The sequence below is a fragment of the Heterocephalus glaber genome, unplaced genomic scaffold (genome assembly GCF_053883595.1).
Source record: "Heterocephalus glaber isolate CG9 unplaced genomic scaffold, H.glaber_assembly_v1.0 deba00001509, whole genome shotgun sequence".
Lineage (NCBI taxonomy): Eukaryota > Metazoa > Chordata > Mammalia > Rodentia > Bathyergidae > Heterocephalus > Heterocephalus glaber.
The window spans coordinates 29,280,545-29,297,584 of record NW_028258325.1 but is presented as its reverse complement, the minus strand read 5'-3'; the positions used below and the strand labels follow the sequence as shown (position 1 = coordinate 29,297,584).

General features: G+C 34.1%; 1 protein-coding gene across 3 annotated transcripts in view; it reads left to right on the top strand.

Moving 5' to 3' along the window:
- Arap2 (ArfGAP with RhoGAP domain, ankyrin repeat and PH domain 2) overlaps positions 1–17,040 on the top strand; it is a 177,754-nt gene that overhangs the window by 42,513 nt on the left and 118,201 nt on the right. For all 3 annotated transcript variants that reach the window (XM_004867672.4, XM_087187437.1, XM_004867671.4), the window contains exons 7-9: positions 5,161–5,230; positions 11,511–11,631; positions 16,064–16,242. In XM_004867672.4, the coding sequence (XP_004867729.1) occupies positions 5,161–5,230; positions 11,511–11,631; positions 16,064–16,242 (370 nt within the window). The remainder of the gene's footprint in view (positions 1–5,160; positions 5,231–11,510; positions 11,632–16,063; positions 16,243–17,040) is intronic.

Here is a 17,040-nt window from a genome sequence, read left to right as displayed (position 1 = left end):
TTTTATATAATAGATAGAATCTTTAAAAAAGGAAAAACCATGCTGGCACTTAGGAATGAACTGTGAGTACTTCATCAGTAGAGATTTAATTGGGTGTGTATACACTGTTATTAAAAAGAATTTTTAAGATACACATTTTAAGGCAACAAAAATTGACACCAGCTGGTGAAACTGTTTTTATGAAAGCAGTTGAAATTTCATACCCCTGCCCTACCAGGGCTCAGGGGAAGAGTTTATAGAAATCTATTCAGTAATACTCCGTAATCCTTATAAATTATTCTAAAAATCTTAAAGGAATGTTTCTCCACAGAACCCTATAAACCAAATAAGATAAAACCCAGGCTAATATGTTTCCTGTCTATTTTGACTTTTTTGCCCAGAGGAATTTTGAAGCACTTTGCAGAATTGAGCTTGCACATAAAATGTGTAGAGGTCAAATGTTATTACTACCTAAAGGAATGTCCAGAACGCTTTGCTATCGGATGTACTGGAGTCTGTTTTGTGTTAAGAAAGAGCACAGTTTTTGGGCACCAACTAGCTGGATTTGACTCTCAGATATGTTCTCCACTAATTATGTGATTTGGGCAAATTATTCAGCCAGTGGCTCTGTAAATTCATGTGTACAATAAAGATATTACTCATCTCCTATGGTTGTTTGGAGGATTGCATGGGTTAATATTTGTATGCAGATTGGCTTGGTTTCTGAAACAAAGCATTGTAACTCTTATTACCAAGTCTAATTCTTTTATTGACTGAAACATTAAAATCTCTTTGTAATAATGCATTGTTTCAGTTTAATTTATATTGTACATAGGCTAAGGTGGCAATGTGTTTTATTTTAAAGATTCACAAAACATATTAAGCTGTTAAATGAAATTTAATGGAAAAGCATGACTTATTTCAGAGAAAACTTTTAATGTACTTCGGCAACCCCAATAGTGTGTCTATTAATCATATATAATGTTGGTAGAATTAGTTGTCTAATACTGATTAGACTCTCATAAATACATGGGAGAAATAGTTAACTATATCATATAGAAAATACAATTATTGAAATATGTTCACCAATAGGTATTAAAATAAAAAATTTAAAATATACATTAGAATTTAGAAGTACAGTACTTCTCAAACCTTTACTATTTAGTTGAAATTTTGATTCATTTTTGGGGGGTTGCCAATATTAAATTCAAGTTTCTATTTCATAGAAAGAGGAATAATGCTGTCAGAAGATGTAAGTTCCTATCTTTAATTAAGCAATTATTAGAATTCAGTATTGAGGGCCGGGGATTTAGCTCAGTGGTTTCACCACCTGCTGTGCAAGCACAAGGACCCGAGTTGGATCCCTGGTACCAAAAAAAAAAAAAAAAAAGAATTCAGTATTGAAGTACATATGTAGAAAATAGTGAATTAAATGTTGACATATTTAATGAGCAACAGAGTATTCAATGTTTATGTAAATAATGCAGTTTTAGATGTATCTTAAATTGGTTATTTTGCATTTAAATAGGCAATACTAAATGTATAAATCATGAAGAACAATTGTTAATATTTTTCTGTTTTCCTCCAGCCTTTCTGAGGTATGGTGGAAAAAATTATAAGATATATAATTCATGATGTACCTATATGTATATTGTGAAATTATTATCATAATAAAGATAATTAATATTTCTGTTACCTCATGGTTACTCTCGTAACTGCTATTCTGTTTTCATGAATTCAGCTTTTTTAAGATCCCACATGTAAGTGATTTGATTAAAGAATACAAACTTTATAAGAGTGATAAATTTTGAGCATCTAATGTATAAAGCATGGTGGCTGTAGGCAGTAATATATTTTACACGTGAAATTTGCTAAGAGAGTAGATCTTAAGTGGTCTCATCACACACAGACAAGGGCAAGAATATTGGGAAGGTGTTGGTTAAAATAAATTATTGAATGGTGAGCTTTGGAAGATTTCCATAGACTCTATTTCTTTAATACTGAGGTAGGTTTATTTTATCATATAAAAAACCTGATATTTATTATTGGAAACAGTAAAACATCAAATTAAAGGTGAAGTTTTTCAGTGTTGTTTTATTCTATATTTATAAAATGTAAATTTGTGTATATATTATTTGGTGAAAAATTTTTAAATGCACTAAAGTGCACATTTTATGCACTAGGATCTGTGGTAGTCACTGGTTTTATAGTAATAAATGGTTTCTCTACTTAGGGATCTCAAATCTAGTATGAAATAATAATGAAACAAAACAAACATAAAGTTTTTTTAAGAGTCCTTACGTATACAGGAATGTAACAAGAGAACAGGGCCCTGAATTACCTGTGTGACGGTCTGAGCTGACTTTTAAGCAAAGAACTCAAGGATAAAGAGGAGATGGCTGGGACAGGAACTGGAGGGAGCTTTCCAGGCAGATAATTTGTTTGTGGGAGGGCCGTGAGGCAAAGAAAGGGTCAGAGACTGAGGCGGAAGGGAGAAGCCACAGAGTAAGTGGCCACCGACTCCAATGGTGACTGTATGAATGAATCACAAGACAAACAACATTTTGATGGTAGGATTGCAAAATAGATCCCATGTTCTTTCAGCTGTTCTACCATGTCCTTCTAGTTCCATTTCTTTATTGGCTGGGATTTGTCTTATTTATCTGTCCCTCCATAGATAAGTAGAATGATTTAGTAATCTATAAGAATATTGAGTTACAAGTGGATGAACACATCAGATAATTACCTGGCAGATATATAAATTGGTTGGGAGAATATTGAAGAGCTAATGCTCTCATAGGCTGAAGTTTTATTTGGCTTTTTGCAAAGAGACAAGGGTGTAGAGTGTTTCCTTTACAGTACTGGCTGAGGGAGAGATGTATGTAGTCAGATAGTAGCATCTTTGATCCCTAAGCCTAAAAAATACTGAATTATCTGCCTTTACTCTCCTCATTTTTCTGTGGACATCTTGGCCTCTTGGGTAATGCTTCAGATGTCAAACTATGTAGTTGGTGATAAAATTAAAGAAAGCTTTACTAGTCCCCATGGCTGCAATTAAATGATCCTAAGCAGGACTTGTTAAGGTAGTTTCTAAACTTTTTTTCATTTTTCTGGCACTGAATTTAACTGAGTTCTTAGGAGGTTTCCTGTCTTCCCCCAACCCTTGTTTTAAATGATGCTGAATATTTGTGAGTGCTTAGGTTTTATTTTTCTGTCATCATGTCCATTTTTATAAGTGTGCTAAATCATGTTACTTATTCATTCAACAAACTTTGTAGTGCCATATTTGTCTCTGTGTTATTTATTCATCATAGAGAAGGAAATATTCTTGGGCTTTGTCCATGTGTGAGTGTGGGAAACTGACATGAAATAATTGAACAAATGTAAATAATTAGAGATTGTGTTAGATGCTATGAGGAAAGTAGAGGGCGCTCTGAGAGGATGATTTTGTGGCTTCTTTGGGTTGGGCCACCAAGGAAGGAATTTCTCTGTAGATTTTTAGGTATAATACTAAAAGATAAGTTAGCAAAGGGAAGTAGAGATAAAGACCCTGAGGACTTTATCTCTTCCAAAGATGTTGATTATTTTTATTTTAAGATGGAAGATTTTATGTGCTGCTGAGCTCACCATTTTCTGTGCCAGTTGAGGGCACAAAATAAAATTTTGACTTGCCAATTATGTACTGTTAGGTTTGTGTAGGAAGGTGTGTATTTGCCTGCTTTTTAAGTATGGCAGCAGTAAACATGAAATGAGTACAAAGTGATTACTCAATATGTGATTATTGTGCATTTGTTTAATGTTCCTTTACCTTTCAAATTTTAATGCTGGGAATTTTAAGAACTATTGAGTTGTTGGAAGAAGTAGAACCAAGACATCTGTAATACTGTTGGATGTTGAAGACCAAGAGAAGTTAAACAGGAGCAGAAAGATGAAAGAAGATGGAGAGAGACAGGGCTGGCTAGTCAGTGTGGTTATGTGGAAAAGTCTTAATGTCTTCTTACTACTTAAAAATTAATACAGTGCTTACATGTGAAACTGTTGTCTGCACTGAAGAACTTCAAACATTTTCTCCAGTTAGATCACTTTTAGTCTAATTTGATCTCAAGCAGCATGCATTTGTGTACCAGTGATTCCTGTGGGAGGCTTGCTGTATTTCACAGGCATCACAGATGTGTGGTGAGGGAAGTAGTTTTCCAAATGCCTGAAGTTCTTTTGCTATCTTTAAATCTTTTCAAAGCCACAGGAAGTTATATCAAGTCTTTATTTTAAACGTGTTAGAAAACTGCAAGAGGAAAAGGAAGACATGGTAGATGTTTACCTACTTATTTAGAAATGGCCTGTTTTTAAAAACAGGAAGTTAGTTTCCATATATTATCTGGGTTAAAAGCTGAAGTACCTAGATGGCATGAATCCAAGCTGAAAGCCAGATTGAGAATAGGATTTTCAAAATCTCTACATTGTGTGAGTTCACGGAAGGGGGATAAAAGCAAAACATAGAACATCAGAAAAATTGACCTTTTATTTTTCTTTGAGCCTAAATAGGAAATGAGACAGTATTATTTTGCTTTTGTTTTTCTCATGCTAGTAACCATTTTTGTTTTCCTTTCATGTGATCCTTTTTCAAAAAATATGAAGGGTTCACTGAATTTGAGTAATTGTAAATGATGCTCTATTTTGACGTGGCTTCTCTAGCTTATTTAATCAAAATTTAATAATTTACCTATGTAAATCCAATTTACAAACCTTTGTTCATTTAGCAAACTAACAAAGTTCATGCACCAGAGCAAAAATCAAGATAAAATAAAATAGGTGTATAAGCTTAATGAGGGATGAAAGGTTTATTCATTTCCTTCATTTAAGGATTATCTCCATTAATGGAAATGGGTTCAGTGATATTGTGTGTGACCACATTTTCTTTTGCACTGATCCTTAGGAATGTGTTGATGACACTGCTAACAGTATCATTTTCAAATATGTCTACATAGAAGGACTAGAGGATGTCATTATACATACTGTTTTCCTATGTACCATTGCCAAAATTTGTATGTAATCATAGACTCTTGTTGTCCACACTGCTTAAAAGCAAATGGGAAAGTATACAACATGGTAACATTATAAATGCATTTAAAATCCAAGTTCATAGTACTTGAATATAAAAGAACAGTTTTATATATTTTGCAGAAAACGTATGTTTCAGAAGAGATGGGTGAAATTTGATGGCCTTAGCATTTCTTACTACAATAATGAAAAGGTAAGTGCATTGTCCATTTGTCAGATTGTTTTATGCATATGAAGTGTAATCTAAACAAGTGGGTATGGATTTTAAGTGTAGGAGATGGATTATCAACATGAAAATAATTTTACTGTGATAAAATACGTTTAGCTTTCTCTTTACTTTTTGATAACACAAAATTGAGACTTTTTTACTTATATATCTAACAATTATTTCTGCATTATCTTCTATAAACCATAGAAAATTCATTGAATGATACAAAGATGAATAAGCAATTCCTTTTAGCATGCAGATCACAAAATAATGTCTACAAACACTTTAAATCCAAAATGGCAAATCAAGGGAGAGTTGCTTCATTCTGGGGGTGGGAGGGGTTTGTATGAGATCTCTTTGCCATGAGTCTTGAGGAAAGAGGAGTGTTTGTACACAGGGAAACTAGAGAGAACAGGGCTTCTTAGTGGAGAGGATAGTGAGATATTAACATGGGAAATTGTGAACCGCAGACTCGAGCATGTAGCTTTTTTTATGATTGGAGAACAGAGTATGTGAAAGAGACTTCTGGGAGATGAAACTGAGAAGGTTGTTTAGGTTTAGAGCTCATTGGAAATCTTGACTCTTAGGTGATAATGGTTACTGTGTATTGTTTTGGCAGTTAAGTCTCAGTGACATGGCAGAGTTCTGAGCTTGTCTTATTAGGTATGAGAGTGTTCGTATCCATATGAGATAGGCTGAAATATTTATGGGGTTCATATCATTGTACCTAACATTTTCTAAATGTTACCCCTATGTGTTTATACATAATTAAAACAAATTTTAAAGATACACAGCCTGTGGATTGTGAATAGGTGGATCAACCTCTGTGAATCAGAAATATTTGAAAAAAATTGCATCTGTAGTGAATATGTACAGGCTTTTTCTTTTCATTTCCCAAATGACTTAGCATAGCAAACTGTTCTTACAGCTTTTATATCATATAAGGTAGTATAAATAATCAGATGATTTGAAGTATGTAGGAGGGTATATTTAGGTTATATGAAATACTACATCATTTGATTTAAGAAACTATAGCATCTGTGGATTTTGGTGTCCAAGAGATTCCTGGAACCAGCCCTATCTCAGATACCAAGGTACAACTGTAGTCATTTGTCAAATCTAGATAGCAGATATGTGAGTATTCATCATATTACCCTTTTAATTTCTCTATTTGGAGATATTTTTAATAAAAAGTTGGAACTAATAAAGATAGCATATTTTTAGTTAATTAATATTAGATGGTTTGATCCTAACTTACACATTCACTTCAATATTTTCAACTTAATCATAGACTGTTTATATCTTATAATCTCACATTATACTTTCATTAAAGATCAATCCTACCTAATACTGGTGATATTCATGACTTGAATAGACGTTGCATATATTACTTCTTTAGTGCTCTGAAAGAGAAGTATATATTCTCCCAGACAGAAAATAGCACCTACTGCGCCATAACACGTGTGGTGTGCTCTAATCCTGAGAAGAAATAGAAGGTCTAGAAAAGTGTCGTTTGCCTTTATTTTGCAATGATCCATGTAGAGCAACAAATAGATTTAAACATATTTCTTTTAGGATTGCAAGATGGTGGGATGAGTGTTTTTAAAAATCCGGTTATCTGCTTTAGTTATTTCTAGTTTGTATTTTCAATGTTCTGACACCTTCTATACTTAAGGTGAGTGCAACATTGTGGAATATGGTGCAATATCTGATGGAACCTGACTTCTGGTTTTCTTCAGCACCTGTGCCCTTTTTTGGTTTCATTGAACTGAGCATAGTTGCCACAGGGTTCTGTTGCTGGTGGTTTTCTTATTCCCGTTGAAGAGAATTTTTAGTAACTTGTGTTACTTGGACTGTTTTTTCCCTCTGTCTTTTCAGAGTTCATCTCAATTGCAATGAAAAGAAGACCCTATTATATTTTTAGATATTGATGCAATAAAAATAATGCAGGTTTTGTTTGAAATTGAGAAATTTTTATTATATTGAATTAGTACAAATCAATTAGCTTCAACCTTTAGCTTAATATTATTTAAAAAAAATCAAATTGTTGTTTGCTATGGCATTTCATCCATATATTGTCTGGGGGATTGGTTTCATCTTGGCAAAAGAATTAAAAAAAACATGAGAGTGGGTGTTTTGTAAAAGGAGATGCTGTATCTACTGTGACTCTTGCGGCAAAAGGCACCTGTAGGTGTGGCCACAGCTACTATCCCAGCTGACTGTGCAATTTTAGCAGCTGTGTGAACAGAGCAGTTTGTTTTGCACTTTTTTTTGGTACTGGGGATCGAACCCGGGTCCTTGCGCTTGCGCAGCAGACGGCGAAACCACTGAGCTAAATCCCCGGCCCTGTTTTGCACTTTTGAGGAACACAAGGTTTGGCATTTGGGAGGTAGTGTGGACAGTTACCTATTTCCCTTTCTTTGTTCCACTGTCCTCATGGTTTCCCAATCGTGTCTCCACTAGGACTTCATTTCCTGACAGAAAATGGCATCATTGCAATAGTCTTGATACCTTATCCCCTGCTAAGAAATCTAACTCACCCCCTCACTCAGCTGTGGGCAGAATTGCCCTGTGATCATTTCATTTTCTGAAAGTGGTCAATAAATGATCAATTTGACCTAGATAATCTGTGTGTTACAGGCTCAGGGAATACTTTAAAATTTCTTTCCTTAAGGAAAATTTTGCACTCTGAAAAACACAGGCATTTTGAGCCTGTTGTCCTTTGAGTACTTTTTTCTTATATTGTCTTTATCATGTCTCGTTACAAGAGAAATATAAAATCAACTCTGCAGTGTTAAAAAAAAAATTAGAAGATTTACCTTGGGATCTCATGATAGATTATAAAAGAGTTGTTAGAGAAACTAAAACTTCCTGAGGTTAAATTGACATAGTGTTTAGCTTGTTAAATATATTTTGATCATTTCTGGGAATTCTTTTGTTGTTGTTGTTCTAGCAGTACTTACCTGTTAAACATATCGTTATAGTTATAGGCATATAGGTTGTTATTTTTAAGGTATTATTTTTAACACACTTAGATCTGGTAAAAAGAGATCTCTGTTTCTGTTTCTTATTCTTAAGTGGTGCTTGTGTTTTCTTCACTGAAAAATGGGTCAAAGGCAACATTCAACAAATAGTAATCTCATTCGGGATTTTTTTAATATAAATCTAATTCTTATGCAAGCTAAAGTTTAAGAACAGATTACCTAGGAAATAAACTCTAAATGTTTTGAACATTTTAAATTCACCATTGTTTGTTACCAGCCACTACAAAGTTATAACAGGGTAGCCCCTAAACTGTCCCCAAAGAAACTCCTCCTCTTCCCAACTCCTTCATTTCCCTGACCATTGGGTAATGTTCATTCTCTTTTACCAATTTCTAGAACATTTAATGGTTTTGTTTTGGTCTTATCCTGCAATTTTAACTTACTTGTGTTTTCAGGTTTTCCTTTGCCAAACCAATCATGTTATGTATTTCCTTATAATGATCTTCCTCAATAATATCTGAGCATACACAGTGGAAAATTTGGGCCTGATTTTATCCTTCACTTTTCCCTCTTGATATGTTCCTTTTGCCCTTTCATCTGAACCTGTTTAACCATTGCCATTCTCCAAAAGTCCCCTGCAAATTTTAGGATCCATTCTATCCTCCTCATGAGTCTTTTCTTAATCTTCTCCAACTCTGTGTCCTTTGAACAATATTATTATGCAGGAAAGTATAAAAGGAAAACAGGGTAAAAGTATGGAAGCAAATTAGGAGAATGCTTTAGTAAGCTAGGCATTAATTTATCAGAGTTTAAACTAGTGCTAGTTTCAGTAGAAATGATAAAAAATGAATTTAAAAGTATCAAAAATGAGCCATCCGAGTTTGGTTTAATTGTGATTGATTAGACACGGTATTTGATCATTCAGAAAAGATTTTTATGGCACCAATTAAGAAAGGTGGTAAGGAAAATAGAAAAATGACCTAAAGTATATTTGAGAGGACTGTATTCATCAAACAATCACATTTGGCTATACCAAATCACCATTTAAATTGCAATGAGGAATTACTATAAAGTAAAAGTACAGGTTTTTATCAGTTTAAATTAGGGCCATCTGCCTGAGAGGAAAGGCTAATCAGAAAGGCATTCTTCAGAAGGCTGAAATGTGGTGGGATGAGAGTAACCGTGAGGGTGGTGTTGAAGGACGTTCCCTTCAAAACAAGCAGCGTATGCAAAGGTACTGGTTTGGACAAAGATATGTTATATTCAGAAAAGTGGTATGTTCAGGGAACCTCAAGAAGGCCAATCTAGAACTCAATTGCCAAATGATGGGGAACTGTTTGACACTATAGATTAGGGAGATCTGGGTAATGTGGATGCAAGAGATGAGCCCTTGTTAAAACCTATTCCAGCCTATCTCAGACTTAGGAGAAGAGTGTTAATGGGCAGATACAGAGAGAGGGTAAGTTTTCAGATGATAATGATTTTAGTTTTCAAGTTTGAACTACTTATAAGACAGTTATGTATATTATTGTCTCAAAATATGAGAGTGGAATGCATGTATAAGTAAGAAGGCGAGAAGAAGGGAAGGGAGAAGGAAAGAGTGTTTAGATTTCTCCCCATAAAGTTGTGTTTGTGAGATGGGATTTTCATCTTGGCTAGAGATGACTAAAAAGGGATGGGGGGTTCAATGATTTTATAAGTGCTTACTTCATAAAATCCTTGTCCTTTATATGAGGTAGCTCATTCATCTTTGTGTATCACAATCTGTCACGTTCAGATTCAACTGCATGGAACGACATAAGAAAGAAAGCCTACGTGGCATTGATATTTAAGGTTGTATTAAGAAATAGATGGGATTTTAATGGACACATAAAGTTAAGGATGTGAGTTGGAGCACAGTCTGTGAAGAAGGAATTGTTAAAAGAACTAAGGGAGATTAGCACCATGGTAGAGTGTATCTTCTCCCCTAGCAGAAGGGGAAAAAACTTCTAAGACAATGCTATGTTGCTGACAGATGTGCCTTATCTATCTGCTGTCGCAGGAGTTTACAGCTGGAGTGTGAATTTTGTTGTTACTTTCTGCAAGAAACGGTGTAGTACATTCTCCTCAAGTATTTTAGATACAGGGGATCTACTCCACCTGGGAATTCGGTGAATAATGCTCTGGAAGGGAATGGAAGAACCCTCTAAAGGATTTGTCCAAATTCTTCTGATATTCATGACTTTATGTAATGTTTCCAGGCTCATGTCTTTGGACTCTGTGTTGCTTATTATTTGCTGTGTTGCTACATCTTAATTGTTTGCTTTACACCTGCATTATCCGTTCTTTCTGAACATAATGGTCTCCACCCACTTATCAGCTTGGTTGAAGTGAAAGTTTCTTAAAGTCAAACTCAGATGTCACCATGTTTGTGAAAACATCCCTCACCACTTTTAAATGGAAATGAGAATTTCTGTCTTTGTACTCATGTATCCTTTACTTTGTGTTCTGTTTTAAACTTGCTCTCATTATATTAGATTGTTTCCAATTTTGAGGCACCTGGAATGTATCAGGACTCTGAGTTTTCTAACAGAGGACCCAGTAAATATTATACCCTTCATAAATAGTTGGAATTGTGGGATAGTCATCCTACCAAATGATTTGTGAGGATCCAAGAAAATGAAGATTAAGAAAAAACTATTAAAGACTTACGAATGAAAAGTTTCACTAAAATCGTGTATATGCCAACTGCAAGCAGCTAAATCCATCTTTTTTTCACTGTTTTGTCATTGGGATATAAAACTAGATGCGGTGTGAGATTAAGATCCTCATTATCAAAGTGTTGCATAACATGATTAATTCATAAAATCCAACAGATTTCTTAGGTACTTTTTATTCTCAGTAGATAATAGCAGTAATTTTGAGATGGTTCACTTACAGTACCTGTTGTGGCCAGCAGATGCCTGCAAACACCATAAAATCATTTGACCAGCTAGTTTTAAAGAACATGCTGCTGCTTTTTGGAACTAACTTACTGCTAGTCTACTGCGATTGTTCATATTTTATTCTTTGCCTTTTGATCGCAGATGAAGAGAAAAGTGAAAAGATATTTCACTTAAAAGAAAGGGACATTTAATATTATCTTTTCTGGGGTATTAAATCAATGCATTTTTACATCATTTAAAAAATTTGGATGGGAATTTTGTAAGAGAAACAGTTGTAACTATTGCATCATACTTTTTTGATAAGATCAAGAAAATTTTATTTTAATGTGTCTTTATCTTTTTCTCTAACCAATTCAGGAGATGTATTCAAAAGGAATAATTCCCCTTTCTGCTGTATCTACAGTACGAGTTCAAGGAGACAACAAATTTGAAGTTGTTACAACACAAAGAACTTTTGTGTTTAGAGTAGAAAAAGAAGGTAATATTATTTCTTTATCCTTATAAAAACACATTAATTTCTGGCCAGATTAATAAATCAGGTAATTATAGAAATATGAAGAAACTTTCACATAGTTTACATTTTAAAATTAGTATTTTAATACACAATGTTAAAAACTAAATAAATTGAAAAGTTATATTCATTGTTCTTTTATGTGATAAATTTTAGGATGAACCTATTGAATGCTAAGGACACTTTTGGAAAGTTGTACGTATATATCACTAAAGTGAGAAAAAGTAGACAAAAATCTCTGCTCTCATGGAGCTCATTTTAAACTCTTCTTTTGATAGTGAAAATATTTACTATACAAAAGCAGTTTTCCTGTTAAGTTGGTTTTATGAAGAAGTTTCTCTAGGTCAAGTTTTTAGCTGAACGTACCAGCACAATAATCATTCTTCTAGAGATTTTGAAGCATTTGTTATATTTCTTAAATTCATTTCACATGTTTTATCTGTAATGGGTCACTTACTGGTAAAAATTGATCTAAAGGTGGCATTTATTTTCTGGATCAAGTGTAAAGGAGTACATAGAAATCTTTCCTGAATTTTGTTTATTTAGGGAGGGAGAAGCCAGGGAATTTGAAAGTTCTATGTTGTATATTTTGACTATTGTGATATACTATTACTATAAATCTCACTAGTTTTAAAAAAATATAGGTAAAGCCATCTCCTTAATTGAAGAATTGGAATTTTGCCTTATTTTGAGGATTGCTTTTATTTTGGCATAGATGTATACTTAAGCTTGATTTCCCAAAAGTATTTCTTGGTGCTTTGTTTGAATTCTGATGGGATAGAAAACTTACTGAATACTTGATGTGTATCAGACAGTCTGCTGCATCCATTTTCACAATAGTCTTAAAAAGTAAGCATTGGGTTTTCCCGTTTTACTGAGAAGAGTACTCACCAGCATTTGGAAGTTATTACAGTGTTAACTATTATGGGGCAACATTGTCATTTTTTTAAAAAACTAGATTTCCTAGAACATACAACAGCGTAATTGGCAGGAAGAAAGCATTCAATAAAATAATCCTAGAAAATTCCCACTGTTGCTTGGGGTGATCTATAATGAGTATATTCCAGCTGTCCTTCACACCTTGTTTTTTTTTCCCCCAAAACTCTGGGTTACTCCTGATTTGTGAGATCAATTTTATGATGCCACCAAAAAACATAAATTAAGTACCAAAGTGTATTTTTGTGTGTAGTAAATATTATATTGTGAAACACCTTTGCATATGCTACATGATATTTAAAAGACATATCAAAAGCTTTGACGCTGGAGCAGAGGCCAGCAAACTGCAGCCTGTAGCCTACTTCTGGCTATTTCCTGTTCTTGTGAATGAAGACTTTTTAGTTCACAGCACTCTCATTCACTTATATATTCTCTTATGACTGTTTGGTTCCCCTGTCCCAGAGCACATTATCAAGGATTCACTATGTGAGGAGCCATTTTTCTGAATGATGGCCTGAAATTCAGAAAGTCACCCATAGTTTTGATATTTGATAAGGAATTTGTATTGAAACCATTTTGCCTCTTCATGTATTTCTTGTAACGCACAGCATTGCTCTTCTGCATTGGCCATTGTGACAGTCTTTCCTGATGCTTTGGTTTCCACTGCCCAGAGAGGTGACTGCCTGTTTCTTTGAGGTGCTGGTCACTTCCCCTTGGCCTCTTAAAGTGAATATCACATATGCCATATAGTCTCTGTTTATACTAAATAAAGCTTCCAACTTGTGAAAAATCTTGTTTTTTGCTACATTAAAAATTAAACAGACACATTTTATTTAAATAGGATGTATAAATCCACCCATATTTAAAAGTTATATGTTTACAGTGGACCGATATAATCCTTCTGTAGCATATGGTTCATTTTTGTGCTGTAAATTTAATATAAGAATTTTATGAATCTTGATATAAATTTATTATTTATTAAATAAAATTGTAGGTTTTTAGTTTTTGAAACCATGGAAACACTGTTTAAGTAAAAAACTTAAGCTTATTGTATCCCCATAGAATTACTGAATAAGTTTCATTGAAAGTTATTTTTACATGGTAACTCACATTCTTACAAAAAGAGGTGTGTGTTCAAGCATATGTATGTGTATATGTATATATATTTATATATAAGGGATATATTTGGTATGGAACCTTCAAAAAGATGCTAAATTTTTTTGTTAAATGATCTTCCTCTCACATGTACAAATAAGTGGTTGATTATTTTGTGGGGACTGGGAAATGAAAAATTTTATTTAATGAGCTTTAGGCTAAATCTAATGCTTCCATCTAATGAAGATGCAAAACTAGAATTTAGCACAGAAAGGGGAATAGTTTGACATCTTAACAGAGATAAATTCTTTGTTTTTGGTGAAGAAGTTCTAAATGACCTGTATACAGCAGCTACCCTTGATCTTCTCTGAAATCAGTGTCACTATTTCTAAACTGCTCATCACCTACTGGCTTGGCTAATGTAGTATTACAATTTGGAGTCTTTTCCCTCCTGATTTTCTGAGGCTTCAATTCCTCCAAGTTTCTTAATAAGATATTGTTATTACCTTAGCTGAAAATGAAATAATAACATTTAAAAAAATTAAATATACTCTTCCTCAAGTAGAAAATTTAGTCAGATCCCTCTTATTCTTGAGCAGTATCAGTGGAATTGGGTTGAGGGTAATAACAGCTCATGATCTCTTCAGTCATTTTCCCTGAGCACCTGTGGTCACAGGTGTGGATACAGTATGTTCCTGGCCATGGTAGCACATCCTAGACCCCTGAGAAACAGGGAGGTATGCCATTCTGCTTACTCTTTCCTACCTGGATTCAGTCTGTTTTATTTCTGTATTTGCCTTGATAGCCCTTTCCCATTTTTTATTTTGTTTTGGATGTATTTTTCCTTTGCCTTAGTAATCTCTTCATTTGTTTTGGTGGGTCATTTTCTGGCATCATAGGCACAGTGGTACCTGAAGGCTTGTCCAGTTTTCTTTCTCCTTTTCCATTAAACACTTATCCATGTCTTCCTTTGTTAACCTGTTGCTGTCATTCTGCATAGGTCCTTGTGCCATGGCACTGAAAAATAAGAAGGTCCTTTAGATTTTTGAATCTTTCCACCTTCTTTATCTGGCCAGTTTATGACACCTAGCTACCTTTTATTCTGACTAATTTATTTTTTTAATGAACATCCATTAGTATTGTTCAGAACATTAGCTAGCTAGTTTTCATTCTCCTTAATATCTTTACTCTTAATATGTTCATTTGTTTCCATTTTCTTTCTCCTTTAAGTCTTATTCCTGATCTCTAAACTTAAGAGTTTGGCCCACCTGTCATCATCCTAATTATCCTGAGCTTGTCTCTTGCTTGCTCATAATCCTGAAATGTATTTCCTTTGCCTCTGTAATAAGAATGAAATTCCTTAAAAGGGCAGTGAAGATTCTGTAGCTACATTTCCCATTATTTCTTTGTGAGTTCAAAATTATAAATATATTTACTAAGTTAGTGGCTGATCACATGTTGGTTTCTCTTGCCTTTGTTCGTGTGTTGGGCTTGGTCAAAATCCTACTCTGTTCTTCCCTCTCTCAAGTGCCAGTTTTGTCTTTCGAATTGCTCATCCTCTTGAGACACACAAGTATTCTCTTTATTCCAAGGTACCCAGAAAAGCTGAGCGAGAGAGTTAAAATATTTGATTGTCCTGATTTTAATATTAGCTTGCTAAATGACCTTCAGCAAATCACTTACCTCACTTGAATTGACTCATATATTATTTGATACCATTTGTATGACATTTATACTATTCTGTGTTACATTATGTGTTCAAATCTAACTGGACTTATAGCTTTGATTGCTCTTTGGGAACAAATAGCATTTGTATGCCCCTAACACAGTGTATTGTACATAGGTGAAGGTCACTCAGCTTTTGTGGAGGGAGTTAGGAGTACCATGTTTAATTTACCAGTAGAGATGCTCTTGTTACTGTTGAGGATGGGAAGGGAGACTGACTATCAAGGGAGGCTTTGTCACACACAATCTATTAATTGTTGCATAGGAATTGTATTTTCTTCTATGAAAAGAGAAAATTCAATGTCATGAGTCACCTAAAAAATGTTTCTAGGATTTCACAAGGACACAAGTCACCTAGAGTTGATTTTGTAATGCAGACTGATTTATCAGGTCTGGAGTGGGGCCTGAGATTGCATTTCTCCTATGCTTCCAACAGAGGCCTTTGGCATTGACTCTGGAACAGCTGAGTAGTTACTTCTTTTCCCTTAAAGAGGTGGGTCATTGGCACTCCCTGCAATAGCATTGAAATTGTGGTTGTGAGAAAGTATGAGATTTATGTCTTTCAAAGAAAGCAGATTCCTTGTTGGTATTTCTGTGTCTGCACAACTTAAATGTAGATTTATGTATTTTCTTGTATTTTCAGAGGAGAGGAATGACTGGATCAGTATACTGTTAAATGCACTGAAGTCACAGTCCCTTACTCCTCAGTCTCAAGTAGCTGTTGCACCTGAGAAATGTGGATATCTTGAACTGAGAGGGTACAAAGCCAAAATTTTTACTGTATTAAAGGGAAGCAGTCTGTGGCTTTGTAAAAATGAACAGGTGAGTTTTATTACATTAATTGGAAATTGCTGTTTTTGATTATAGTAGTAACTGTGTTGAGTTTTTGGAGTTTTTATTTATAGAGCCTTGTTTTTGTATTGAGTTCTTACTAAATAAAGCAGAGAAAGAGTGGTTGAATTTTTTTGTTTCAGAAAAGTATCTACATCCATTTTGAGGCTGGACATCACCTTTGTAAGGGGATGAGGAAAGAGCATTGCTGAAAATAAGTTTTGAAACATATTCCTTAGTTGAAGTAAAATAAAACTATGTGAGAGAATAAGAACCAAATCACCATTACAGCTGTTGATGAAATAGGGCCAGTTCTGCATCTGGTGTGCTGCTTTTATTTTTGTAATAGAAATTTTTAGAGTTAACACACATAATACACTTGCTTGAGTTTACAAGATTTTATTGGTCTTTTTTCTTTTTTAGTAGATATATTGCTTGTGGGAAACAATAAGTGAGATAAGTGGGAAAAGAGATATATGTGTGTGTGTATACACACACACACACACACACACACACACACAAATCCCAAAACGTGCATACATATATTTGCACACACATACCACATGTACATAAAGTAGACTTGAATTGTTGAGGTTTTAAACTTGGTTGATGTGAAAATACTCAATAGAGAATTTCAATATTTTTGAGAAGACTGATGATGAAATAAAGAGTTAACAAGTGTTATTTGGTTCTGTACACTTCCTTTTCTCTAATGTTTCTGATTTTCAGTATGTGAAAGAAAAGTTTTTTTGTCTCTTTTGGGGTATATTTTCTTATATTTTAATCTTT